Source organism: Vanellus vanellus (genome assembly GCF_965231255.1).
Source record: "Vanellus vanellus genome assembly, chromosome: 3".
Classification (NCBI taxonomy): Eukaryota; Metazoa; Chordata; class Aves; order Charadriiformes; family Charadriidae; genus Vanellus; species Vanellus vanellus.
Genome location: NC_138907.1, coordinates 54,599,450 through 54,613,833, shown reverse-complemented (window position 1 = coordinate 54,613,833; position 14,384 = coordinate 54,599,450). Strand labels below are relative to the sequence as shown.

Sequence of the window (14,384 nt, the reverse complement as noted above, 5' to 3'; positions counted from 1 at the left end):
CTTTTTCATGTCCTCTAAGTCTCAGTGCTTTCTCTGGAAACAGCAGACATGCATTTAAATAAACCCACAAGTAATTACTGTAAGCATCCTGAAACTTTCTTGAGGACAACTCACAATTCACCAGGGAAATACAGCTTTGCTGGCAGGACCAGGGCAGGTGGATCACATAGCACCAGCACTCAGAAGTGACACGAGACAGGACCTGCACGCGCTGGAATTGAGCCGGGACCAGGACACCGCTGAGCCTCCAGAAGCAGAGAGGCTTTCGTGCTGAGATCAAAACAATCACCACTCGGCAGAGGATTCAGGACAGGGAGCTCAGCCGGGATTACGGCATGCGAGTAACTAAGTGTGAAGTAAATAACAAAACCGTGCCCACCTGTGGCAGAAACAGGATCCGGTACAAACAGAAAACAACTCGGGCAATTTGGAACACTTAGAGTAGGTACACAGCTAAAGCAGCGTATTCAGTTCTCGGCTCACATATAGACTTCCTGAAACTCTTTCAATGTTTCTTTGCTAAGCAGCATAATGTTAGTTCAGTGTATCTGAGCAGGACAGCATAAGAAACACGTCATTTCAAGCAATTACACTTTCACTACTGAGTCAAAATTATCAAAAGATACGACTTTTTAATAAAGAACTTCTGAAGGCTTTATCATTTTTCTATTATCATGAATATTTCCTCAAGAAAGTAACTCAGAAAAAACAGACAGCAGTCCTATGTCTAGCATTTTTGATAAGTCACGTGCAAAAATTACCAATTCTGTCTCCATGGTTTATACTTTGTTAATACAACATTAAATTCCTGCGATACACACTGTGAATAAAGGCTTGTTACTTACCTATCATATACATTGAGTAGCCAGTTCAGACACATGTCTACGCAGAGAGGAACATTCACCATATCTTTGTGTTTCTCTTCGAGCCCACTGTAGATGGTAGTGAGACAGCTGATCACATCCTGGACACCAATCAGCTGGTCATTTTGACTCAACTTGTGCTGTTTGAAAACTTCACTTGTTGTGTTCAGGTCCAACAGGTCCACTAACAACAGGTGATTAAAAAAAATAAAAATAAAAAATAAAGGCATGAATACGGATGCCCGAGCACAGCAGTCACAATACTTGTTACGAGCCTATTGTAGCAAACGCTGCAGACAATTTGCCAAGAAGTAGCTTTCATTTAGTAACATTATAGTGAAAAATTGTCCTCTGTGAGACGCCGACAGCATTTTGGTACTATATATTTAAAAAAAACAGAATCAACAAGAACACCATAATGGCACTGCACAGCTCAGAAGAACGTTTAAAGAGCTGCTGAAGTAGTCTGCATAATTAGAGGATCTTAACTTCAGATGTACACACACTGGGGGTCCACTAGGCTTAGAGGATTCTTTGCATTTACCATAAAGCAGAAACCCATTAAATGACTATCACTTCTGATTAAATGTAAAGCAAAGCAAATTCTTAGGTAACAATGTTCTCCTAAATGCAGCAGGAATGTACCGAGGCCTGGTTAACTGAACAGCAGTGGCTAAATTAACGTTTAAAAGATAGCAAGGGGGACATGGGAAAATGATTTATTGCAGTCTTCCAGAACACAAAAACCGCTATGCCTTCATGAAAAATATTTTGATCTCCTTTATTACAGCATGCCTTCTATAAGCAGCTGGTGATGCTATGGATATCCTAGACATGACAAAGGTTTTTCCCGCCAAAACCACAGAAACGTGATTGTGATTGGGAGAATCTGGGGTTTGCATGGTGAAAATAAAAAGCTGTCAAAAAGGTCTTCTAATTCCTTTTGCAAAACAAGGTGGAAAAGAAGAAACTTATTTTGGTGTAAAAGAAGGAAAAATAATGTAAGTCAAAGGGTGGTATAATCCCAGTGACATTTTTTGTCAGAAGTGAGGGCTTTAGCAAAAAAAAAAAATCTGCAACATATCAGTATGCTCGCTACAGTGTATACAACATGAAGTTGAAGTATATTCCGAGCTCATACAGAGCTGTTTCTGGAGAGCCAGTAACACATTTACACTATACATGTAATCTCTCAAAGGAACTGAAACATGACAATCTTCAGATGTGTTGTAAATTGCTCTGCACCGATAATGTTAAATAAGGACCCCAGGAGGGCAGTCTGAGCATATCAGGTAAGTCTAGCTTGAGCTGGAAATTAAATACAGCAGAAAAAAGCAGGAGCAAGACAACACCAACCACTACGAGCAATTCCATCAAGAACTCAACGAGCATCTACCAAAAGATAAGGTTATAGGCCAAAAGAAGGTTACATTCCCAATCCCATTTCCTCCATCTACCCTTCGTAACATCACCGTACAATGAGAAACATTACCTCATAGCCCTTACTTTTTTACTCCCTCACTGGCATCTGTACGTTCTGTTCTAACTTCACAGCATCAGACTTGCGGGGGGGGTGTGTGTTTGTTTGCTTTTTATTTTCTTTTTCTTTTTTTCTAAGGGCCCATCTCTTGGGCTTGCAAACAAATGCGAGCCATGTGTTTACCAAACAGGCAGACTGCTAATTGCAGCAAAACACCTCACCACTTGTTTGACCTGAGGTAGCCAAACTATTTGGCAGTACACTGCAGCATAATCTTCCACAGTAGTTGGAAAATATGTAATACACTGGAAAAGGCTCACAGGCATATTTATAAACAAAAAAACAAAACACACAAAAAAAACCCACAGTCCACCACAATGCAACACAGACTATTGGATTGGAGTGAGGGGGGTAAAGCCAGGTGCAAAACTGTAACATGCCACACAACTACATAAATATTGCACTAAGGAGAGACGGCCACTTTTCATGCTTTTCCTTCATGACTTATAGGGGGGAAAAACACCCTCAAAATTATTGCAATCACTTTGGCAGTGGTATTTTATTCAACGTGGTTTTATAATGTACTTAAATGTTGGCTAAAAGCAGGTAAGCATCTTCCTAAAACAGATTGACAGCACCCAAGACCTGCCCTTTTTAAAGGCAGCGAAAACTTAGAATCCTTTGGAATGCCAAAAAATTGTAGCTTTTGGGCTTGGCTTAGCGTAACCATCCTCACGATGAAAACGGCAATTCAACAGACACTGGAGTAAGCCTGCTAACTTCACATCTCGATCTGCTGGCATTAAAATCTCACATTCACATTTCTAGAGGGGATTGGGAGAGGTACTTTCAGCATTTTCATACTAAAAGGAAACTCTGCTGCTGCACTAATGCAAATCGAGCAAAACTTACACTTTTGGACGACACCATTCATGGAGGACAACCAGAGGAAATTAGTTCCGTCCCTGCTTACTTCAGTACTCGCTGGGCTGAATGAACTTTGGGTACAGGCGGTTACCCTGCCATGGTAAGGTCTACCTACTAGCAGGACCCCTGCATTGGGCTGATGTAAAGAGGAATTAGTTTCTCATTACATTTCATTTCTGAAAGTTTTCAAACAAACTACGTTTATGCCAATGGAGAAAAGCTAACCTGAGACTCGGATGCCATTGCTGGCATGAAGCCTACCGTACACAGCTTTTAGTGCGTTTCTGCTGTACCGTTCTGCATCTGCTGAAACACGCGGAACGACCAACCCTGCCGTTAACCGACACACGGACACAAGGGTCATTTCTTTCCTTTCTGCAGCGAGGACACTTTCCCAAAGGAAAACTATAAACAGAAACCACGTCATTCAGCGTGGTTCAAGCAGATGCGAGACTGACTCAGGAGCAAGTAAAGACATGCAGCTGCTAATGGCAAATTTGAGGCTGCTGTAACGCCACAGCAAATAGGCAGGTATTGCTATGGAGCTTTTTTATTAGAAAGACCTTGTGAACGACAGCAGTCCCAGCAAAAGACTGGATGGCTGAGGGAAATCTACATGGCTTGTAGTCCGGTGTGCCTTAATGTTCGTTCCTTAACCTTGTGCAGTTGATATTCCTATTAGCATTCTTAAATTTTAAATCACCTAGAGGAGCTCAGTGACAGAAATTCCGAATACACATCGTTGTTTTGTTCCTTTTTCCCCTTCCAGTACTACACTTCAGTATCTGGGGCAATATCATTTCTTGAAAACGAGTTAAAGTATGCTGCACAAGAATAAAACATTATAGTCAGGGCCAGGTGTTGCATAGCTGCCCAGTACAGCTGCAACACAGGATACTCTCTCTGGCCCCATCCTTCTTCTGCTACAGTGGAAAAGTGCGCTCAGTATGTCTGCCTCACATCATCTGAGACAGAGAAGCTAATCAAGAATTTCTTCTTTCCAAGCTGCAACCTTCCTCAGCTTCCTGCGAAATAAATACACGTAGGTACATACACACATATATTAGTCTCTGCAGGAATCTACCTTCCAAAAAACAGAACAGGATGAAACATGACTCTGCTTGCCCACTTCTAGAAGGAGGTGGGGGGAGTGGGAGGGAAAAACTTCCCCAGAACCTTTTTTTTTTTTTTTGACACTTACAGAGAAAAGACTTAGAAGAGAGATTTGGCATCAGCAAGTTTTCCAAAGTACAGTTCTCAAATCACACCCCCCCGAACCTGCTTGTATAGCACTAGTACTCTGTTCCAGTCCTCACGACAAAGTCAAAATCTATCAGGTGCAAGAGGGACTGTGCATCCCTCTTCAGCTCTGCCCTTGGAGTTCTCACCAAAAAGGCCTTTGCAGTTATACACACACTGCAGCTGTGACAGCAATTTCTCACATTTTACAGTGATCTCATTTTTGAGTGATTTTTTTTTTTTTTTGACATTTTCTTTGCCTTAGCACATAAGGCTTTCTGAAGCATTCTACATCCAAACACCTTTAAAAACCATCCACAGTTAAAATGACAGGAAATGCAAAGGAAGACTAAAGCAACTCAGACCAGAGAATGAACGGCAGGGGCACAGAAGATGACTTCCTACCTTAAAACAAAACAACCAACAAAAAAACAAAGTCAAGAAAAGAATTCTAGATAGGCTTAACCACTCTCCCCTTCTTCAGAGAGGAGGTGTTAGCACGTGCCGTGTTTCAGCTATCCCAGCAGTCATTCATAGGACAGAAACAGGCCAAGAATCATCAGAGTCAAATGCAGTTTGACCTGTTCCCTGGCAAGAAATAATCTGCTAAGCAAACAATGACAAAAAGAACAGTATTTTCTTGACAAAAGGAACACATCTTTTTGAAGGTAGTCTTAAAATTGTGCCAGATCATAACGAGTTCCTGTTCATGGACAGAAAATTCTTGTAGCATTTAGCTTTCTGCATAATCTGTAATGACTTTCTTCAAACCCCACAACGTTGTGTTCTCACAAATTACACCAATCCTTGGTCAAATATGTGCATGTAATAAAGATTTTTTTGGCTGTTGTCTCCTCCCATGAGACAGAGATGGAGCATGCAAACGGTTTCATAAATAATGAGGCAGATTTGATCTATAGAGATGACAGCTTTACTCCTGGCTCTTTCAAACTGAAATCTTCTCCTTACTTCTTACTACTTCCCTCTGTCCTCTTTCCACTTCCCTCATCTCCCCGAAACTGGAGACGATATTCACTTTGATAGAAGGATACTTTTGAAATCTGCAAATGAGGAGAGCTAACCATTGCAGTTATTACAAAAATTGATATATTTTGCAGTAAAAGCACGAGCAGGAAGTATGATCCTCCTCAAAGCCTATTAGAAGTAATGAAAGTGAAGTTTGTTCTATACAGGTCGCTAGACAATCTGTATGCCTGTCAGAAATAGGCAGCGCGATTAGCATCCATTATGTGCAGTCTGTTTTTTGTCTTCCCTGAGGAGCAGCATGCGCAAGGAGAATTTTACTTTGCTTTCCAGTTTCTTGCTTTGCTATTGGTTTTCAGATACATGTTGATGCCTACTTTGTAACCAGCACACTGATAAGCAGAAAGCTCATGATGCTCTTTAGTCTTGCTGGGAGATGAAATTATAGTCTTGGTGAGACCATAGCTCTTGCAGAGAGAAGCTCTAGGCTGTGCGAAAGAAATACAGTTTTTATTTCAACACCATCAAACAATCTTTCAAAGGACAGTTTTTCCCAAATGTAAGATCTTGAACCCATGATCTTGAACTCGATTTGAAATTCAGTGCGAAGCCAGTATAGCATACGAAGAAGTGGTGAGAGGTACTCCCAAGAGCCCGTGCTGTTGCATAGATGCACTCTAGTATTCTGGAGCAGCTAGTCACCATCTCAGGCACAGCTTCATTTGGTATAATACATATCTGAAGTGCAGCCAAGAAGCTACTGCCAAAATCAGGCTGCTGTCTTCTAGGCTGGAAAGAAAACAGGAAGGAAGGGGCAGGAGGGCAGGAAGAAAGCCCTCTTTGCGCAACTCCTTCCTTGCTTGCATCGTTAGGATGGCTTTGTCCCTCTTGTGTTCCTACTCAGACTGCAGTACTGTACCCCCTTCAGGGCTGAAAAGTCTTTCTGCAGCAACGACTCCTGAGTTTAAACAAGAAAATTTAGTAATGTTGTGTAATATTTTTATACCAGCTGTTGCCAAAACCTTTCAAAAGGTCTAAAATCTGGGACCTTCACACTCACCCACAACCCACATCTCCTTCCAAAACTGCCCTGCTGCCATTTTTTTTCTGCTTCACCCTGGTTTCTTTCTGGTATATCTATGGCTTTATGTATTTTCCATTTATAGTCCAAATCATTTTAAAAATCCGTATTCTCATCATCTCAACAACAGAATTTTTTGCACTCCTTTCTTTTTTGTACACCTTAGTCTCCAGCTCTATGTTCCTGCTAGTTTTCTTCCACACACACTCTCTTCTCTGCCTTCTCACAAAATCTCACTTCCTTCTAAGCTTTTTGTCCTTGTCTTCACGTGTCTTGCCCCTCTCTATAACGTAAGCCATTTCTGTATTACATCAAACTATTAGTCCCATCCCATTTCTTTAAAATAAACACTGAGCAGTCACAGGCTAGCTCAGATTCCCCCAGGAAGTACCAGATATTCTTTTTATCATCCTGATTCTCAAGAACAATGCAGAAATACCGGTGACAGGATGACTCCAAAGAGTACTCTTGAGTTTGCTCTGCCCAGGAGACTCAGGTGAGAGCTCACCTCCTTAACTGGAATTCACACAACAAGATATTCTTGCTGTGAGGAAGGAATATTTTCAAAGTTATCTAGCAGCAGCAAAAACACACAAAAAAAACCCCAAACCAACAGGATAAAGCTCTAAAAATATCATACAATATCTGAGTTTATGTCAAAGGTCAGGATTGTAGCTCACATTATGTCACACTGGTTTGCATCAGGAACAGCATGCAACAGTCAAGAGGTTCAATATTTATTTTCCTATCACTTCTCAAAGTACTCTAAGTGGGCATGCCGTTTCAACTTACCTGCTGCACCACTTTTTTTCATTAATTTACTTTGTTCATTGGCAATAATGACACCTACTATTAGGAATTCTTCCTGCCATTTTTTTGGTTGACATTCTGTCAAGGATCTTTCTGGTCCCTTGTTAAACATTAATGTCGTTAGGCTTAAGCTGACCCTCCCTTCCCCAAGTACTGTTGAGAAACAATTTGTCTGGAAGGTCAAACTCACAGCACAGTGCTTTTTGCAGTCTTCGGATTTTGATGGCCGTACGGTAAGCTGAGAAGCGTACGTTGTTCAAGTCAGCTGAAATAGCAGAAACAGAAACGTGAGCAGCCCTAAAAAGAGAGTCCATAAGTTTCCTTTACATATAAATGTTCTAATTCTGGAAAAAGTCCAATATCCCTTTTCTTCTCTGCAATGACTTAATAGAATATATCAGAACAAATAAAACTGAGAATTTGGGACTTCAGTCCAATCCACCAGCAGGGAAAGCCTCCTGACTCTGGCAGTCCAGCGTCTTCAGAGACTGGCGCACCAGAAAGCCTGACGCTATCTTGGCACATGTAATACATATACATATAATTGAGTTTTGCATACATATTATGCAGTGTGAAGTAGTTTCCAGACAACTGCTGAAATATGGTATATTTCTCAAATAATTTACAACTCCATCGGACAACATACAAGAAAAATAGGTCAGCAAAGGTCAGTAACAGAGAAAAAATGGCTTTTTATGCCATAATTTCTATGCCATGACTTTGTAAATAGTGCTTTGAAAGCGACAGTCAGATAGCCATAAGCTCTATTTCAGAAACTGATAGATATAGTAACATCTTCCCTCACTTAGCAGAATTTTACCCTTTCGTTCCCTAGAAAGGGAGATTTCACAGTAAATGTAGATGTTAGCAGAACATGTTGGACTAGTTGTACTATAAGATGGTCTAGCCTTTAATGATAGTGTAGCTGCTCTGATTTATTACAAAATGCAGACTGCCATCCTGCTTTAAACACACAGGCAGCCTGTATCATTGGACAACCCCTCGTGGATTTCAAAGGAATAAAGAAGATACTGCATTAAAGCATAGAGTCAGAGCACATTGTTCAGAATTAAAATTACTGAAAGGCAATAAACACGACATGGATCAAGGCAGTAGGTTTCCTGCAAAGTGTGTCTCATCGCAAAGGGGGACATGCTCTGTTACACACAGTTGATGGGAACTCAGATGTGGGCAGCAGACAAACGCAGGCTTTTACTTATGGAATGAACATCACATAATGGGTTATTTCAAGAAATGCACTCACCTAAGGACTGGAAAAGATCAGTCATTTTAGGATGATCCCAACAGGTTGTCTGTGTCTCGTGACTACAAAGGAATGAAGTAATCAAAGTTTCAGGCAACGCACATACACACAATGCAAACGACAAAAAAACTGATTTTCTGTGTTTTAAGCGGCAAGAAATCCCTCAGCTCTTTAAATAAAATACATGACCTGTGCCACTCAGCTCCTTGATTTGAATCAAAGTAGGTTAGACAACAGCCCACCCATCTTTAACAGTATTTACTTTTGATTCTAAGTGTGACTGTGTCCGTTGAACTCTGATTCTGAAGCTAAGAGGTATACTAATAAAGTAAAAAAGCAAAACTTCCTGCTGCTGTAGCACAACAAAAATATTTGTAAAAACACTTAAAAATAAAAAGCATTGAGGTTTCATTTCAGAATTCATTGCGTATCTGAACACATGTATCAGAACACATACAACAATCCTAAACTTTTCCAGTAATGCATGGAAAGGCTGATCACACTTCACATGCCCGATCAACAGCTGTCTTCATTTAGGGGGTGTGTTCTACACTAGAGCTCGTAAAACAGAGACTCAATAGGCAGCATCACTTAAACCCACCGTTTAGCACTGCTGTTTCTATTCACCAAAGTTTCGGGTATGCAGCCACAGGGGTCAAAATGTGTATTATGTCAGGTCTACTGAAATCTCCAATTCCCTTCTACAAGCCACATCTCACTTGTATTTCTGAATATTAATTGTTGGAATGATGGCACATTCTTGTCTCACAAAGTATTTACATTTGAATTAGATTTGCAAGAAAATTAATTAGAGAAGTTGTGTTTAAAAGATCATAGCACTCCTTTTAGAAGTTAATAATGAAAATGGAATTATGCTAGGTTAGCATATATCTCTGCTCATAGTAATGAGCAGAGAATACCACTTATCTCACCTTTGTTTGTATTTAAAATTGTTAATGCGCACACTTTTTTTTTTTTTTTCACATACAGGTGTATTTAGTTGTAAACAATGACTTTAAACAGCACTTTGGCCTTAAATGCAGCACACTGTATCTTCAGCTGGTATAAATGGTTGTACCTCAGTGGGTGCACAATAATTTATCATCATTGATTCCCCGCCCACCACCCCCTATTGAGGAACCAACCAAAAATGAACCCTTTTCTCCTAAGTGATGAAAAAAAAAAAGGGGGGACAGAAGATCCCTGCCCCAAAGAGCTACAGAGACAGGACAGGTACCACAAAGGCGATGCAGGCTCCAAACAAAGTAAGTGCTGAGGGCACTTACTTACGTTACCTTTCAAGATACACTAATGGAAAGCGCATGCACTGGGTCTCTGCATAGGGGATATGATCCTCACTTTACATTCTGTACACCAGTGTGACCTTTCCAGCTTTGAGTCTGGTCTAAGTCTCCAGAGTCACCTTCTCTCTGTCACCAGGCTTAACTCTCTCTGCCATGAGTCTCATTTATCCATCTGGCACCATCACACCTTTGTGAGGTGTTTTTCATGGAAGTTCACAGACAAAATGTGTATTTCCTACTCATACAATAGGTATAAATCCTCCTTTCCCTCTTTGTGATTATTCTCAAGTAGACAAATGAAAGGAGGGAAAAGCCCTGAACGTGATTACGTTTAAACAAGAGATTTATACAACATGCAGTCAAAACAACATCTTCTGTTAGACCTCGATTGACTCTGAAATACTATAGTAAACCAATTCAGAACACCGAAGTACATCTTTACATCTGAACACATTATTCCTGAGCCAAAACTTTTATTTGGTTTCAGTTTGATAATAACATTACATGAATTACGTTCATGTTTCAAATTCGAAATGAGGCGGTCTGCTATGCTGAACTCCAAAGCCAAGGCATACCACTATCTATATCAGTGGTTTAGCAGTTTCTAGAAAGACACTTTTAAAACAGCACTATGTTTATCCTTGTCCAGAAAAGTCATTTCAAAAACAAGGAGCCTGACAATTATTTCCCTGGAAGGGGCACACCAATAAATCATCATGAAGCCAAGGACAACAAAGAAGGATGTATCTGGGTTTGGGGCTATGCCAAGGCAAAGGCAACTGACTGTCCAGCATTCTCAAAAACCTGCAGTATATTACAAAGAAGAATAACATACACAGCTTCAGTAACAGGAAAAGAAAATACAATATTTCAGGTTCACTGACCAACTTATTAAATAACCTCAAAACTAGTCCTGAAGCTGCCAAATCTTTGCACTATCATGTTAAGCAGGATGCCACCGTTACCATGTTGACCATTTAGAACTGATTTCTGTTGACAAAACCCATTGTGACTGCCCACAGAAACAGATCAATATGTGATCAGTTTAATGAAACTTGTTTTAAGGAAACCGCTTTAGCCCAACTCCCCTGACCAAGAAGTGCCCCTCCGCCTCCCAAACAAGCAAAAAACCAACAAAACCAAAAGAAAACCCAACAACCAAGACTGGTGATTTTACTGTCAACATCATAAGTGAAAAGGATCTCTTCGATTTTCTGAGAAGAGACTCTTAACTAAAACACCTTGAAACTTCTATGTTAACAGTAAAGGTAGGTGGCAGTACTGTGACAGAAACTTTAAATATACGTATATATAAAAATACATTTCACTCTATTTTAAATGCTGCAATATTAATGCAAACACTGCATGTAAACAACATGCAATTTACCTGATTCAAATCCTGTTTACTGACTTAGAAACCATCATGTTAAAATTAGTTGTGATGGTAAGAACTTTGCTGAATTGCAACCTTTGTTTCTCAGTTCACTATTTTCTGGCATTAAAAAATATGTTTCCATGAAGAAATCCATTTCTTACTTGTGGGATGCTGCAAGTATCTCCCCTTGGAAGCACTGCAGAAGTGCAAAGGTTTATTAGCAGAAAATGCCTCTCTACTCAAACAATGGATCAACAGCAAAAGTTGATTTGAAATTCTTTTTTTCTCATAATATATTGTTAATTTTTTCCAGGCCCAGAAACCTTTTGTCATTTTTTATTTATTTTTTAGGAAGAAAAAAAAATAGTTAATTAATTGGATAAGTCCTCGATTTCCTCTCCCTCCCTCCTCCAGAAATATACTGATATACTCCAGTATGCATCTGTTATGATTAATTAGGATGTGGGCAGATCTAATTGTAATTTAGAGTTCAGCTTCTAAGTAATTTACAAAACGTATATGCAATTAATGAACTGATATTACCAATCAATATTTTTCCTTAAATCAGGCTTCCAAGTTGTAAGAACAAATAACAGTTTCATTATTGAAAGTGTATGCTTTAAGTACATATTTTCAGTAGCCGTTTTATCTGAAAGACTAAAAAACACTTTAATCATGACAACACGCCATGCAAAAATTATGTTATTTTTCCTATTTTGTGTGCTTAACATGAAGCAGAAAAAAAGTGAAGCAGATATCCAAAATCTCTGTATCCCGCACTATCACCTTGTTTCTCCATTTAATGCAGTAAATACCTGAACAGCTATATTCTCTCTTTACAGAAAAACACAGAAAATTAAATGCATACCTAATAACATAATGACCAGAAGATATTTTTATGTTTCTATTTTCATTTGAAAGAGAAACACATTTGTGCAAGATTGTGTATAGTGTAATGAGTTTTTAAAACTTATCACTCAGTTCTTTTGCATGCCACATGTGGCAGCTACCTGCCAGGAGCGTCATGTGAGCAAGGAGGGCCTGTGAACATCATCTGAGGGAATGGAAAAAAGGCAAGAGAGAATCCCTTCATTCAGTTTTGCCCATAGTTACCCAAAAGCCGTTACTACCAGACAGCTGCCACATGGCTGCGATCGTGCCAGTCTCATCCCAAAACACCTAGCGAGAAACCTCCTGTAACGGCTGAGTGTTCACGTACACGGATCCAGCAGAAAAGAGGAATGGGCTTAGAGTGAGTGAATCACTGACTCAACAGTCTGTTCAGGTCAAAGGAGGCAGCAGCTCCACCGCCGCGGGCAGTGCTGCTACTGCCACCAAATATATTCCATGGCTAGGCTTCATTTTCGAGACAGAAGACAACAAAGCCAGACTATACTGGATAGACGAGGGGAAAAAAAAAAGTAAATGTAAATTTAAAAAGAGCTATAAAAACTGGGGGAGAAGGGAGGAATCAGTCTCAACAGGGACATTTCTTCATGCAAAGTTTTGTTTGATAACAATTCCATAAAATGCAGGGACTTTTATGTGCACACAAATTGATTTTCACAGGAAGATAAAAAAAATGGGTGTGCAGATAACCTTCCTATACTACAAATAAAACTGTCAGAGAAAGGAGTCATTTTATTAGGCGCTCCAAACAGGAGGCATGCAAGACAAAGTGCTTTCTGGTGATCTGGTTTGTAAAGCAGCTCTTTGAAATAACATCCATCTTTCTCTGCTGTAGCTACAGTAACTTTTGCGTTATTGATGCAAGACTAATGCAAGCAGATCAAACACTGAGACACGCGCTCAGAAACTTTACAGTACTGGATGTCTGTAACAGACGAGACAGACTTGAAACTGGGGGAGATCTTTCTGACCAGGATCTCACAGCTCCTTTCTATGCAAGTTCATGACACAGCAACTTATTCTAAAATACACTGCGGTAGTTACAACTGCCTGTCAGTTATTGCCCAGTGAGTAAAAGCAGACTTGCTTGCTCCCCTGCTTCTTCGATACCTTGCTTGGTAAACACAAATGACACACAACACGTCAGACCTACAAGAACAAGGAGATTGATAAACAAAAGATGACACACCTTCTTTGCATGTCTTTCACATGTATACATGAAAGATGTCATCCCTAAAGCAAAGGATGTCATCTCCAAACACGTTGAGGAACAGGAAGTTATTGGAAGAGGTCAACATGGATTTACCAAGGGTAAATCGTGCTTGACCAATCTGATAGCTTTCTATGATGTTATAACTGGTTGGCTGGATGAGGGGAGAGTCGTAGATGTCATCTACCTTGACTTTAGCAAGGCTTTTGACACTGTCTCCCATAACATCCTCATTAGGAAGCTGAGGAAGTATGGGCTAGATGAGGTGACAGTGAGGTGGATTGAGAGTTGGCCGCGGAACAGAACTCAGAGGGTTGTGATCAGCGGCACAGAGTCTAGTTGGAGGCCTGTAACCAGCGGTGTCCCCCAGGGGTCAATACTTGGTCCAATCTTGTTTAATATATTCATTAATGACCTGGATGAGGGGACAGAGTGTATCCTCAGCAAGTTTGCTGATGATACCAAACTGGGTGGGGTGGCTGACACCCCAGAGGGCCGCGCTGCCATCCAGCGTGACCTGGACAGGCTGGAGAGCTGGGCAGAAAAGAACCTAATGAGGTTCAACAAGAGCAAGTGCAAGGTCCTGCACCTGGGGAGGAAGAATGCTAGGCACCAGTACAGGTTAGGGGCGGACCTGCTGGGAAGTAGCTCTGAGGAGAAGGATCTGGGGGTTGTGGTAGACAGTAAATTATCCATGGCCCAGCAATGTGCCCTTGTTGCCAAAAAGGCCAATGGAATCCTGGGCTGCATAGGGAAGAGTGTGGCCAGTAGGTCGAAGGACGTCATTCTCCCCCTCTACTCTGCACTGATGAGGCCACAACTGGAATACTGTGTCCAGTTTTGGGCTCCCCAGTTCAAGAGGGACAGGGAACTGCTGGAGCGAGTCCAATGAAGGGCAACTAAGATGACTGAGGGATTGAAGCATCTCCCTTATGAGG

At 40.6% G+C, this 14,384-nt stretch overlaps 1 protein-coding gene across 1 annotated transcript in view; it reads right to left on the bottom strand.

Moving 5' to 3' along the window:
• The window catches only part of LOC309669917 (utrophin-like), a 245,502-nt gene that overhangs the window by 52,376 nt on the left and 178,742 nt on the right, over nt 1-14,384 (bottom strand). Inside the window, exons 22-24 of the mRNA XM_082480714.1 lie at nt 8,649-8,710; nt 7,575-7,649; nt 846-1,047 (exon numbers count right to left, since the gene is read on the bottom strand). Coding sequence (XP_082336840.1) covers nt 846-1,047; nt 7,575-7,649; nt 8,649-8,710 — 339 coding nt within the window. The remainder of the gene's footprint in view (nt 1-845; nt 1,048-7,574; nt 7,650-8,648; nt 8,711-14,384) is intronic.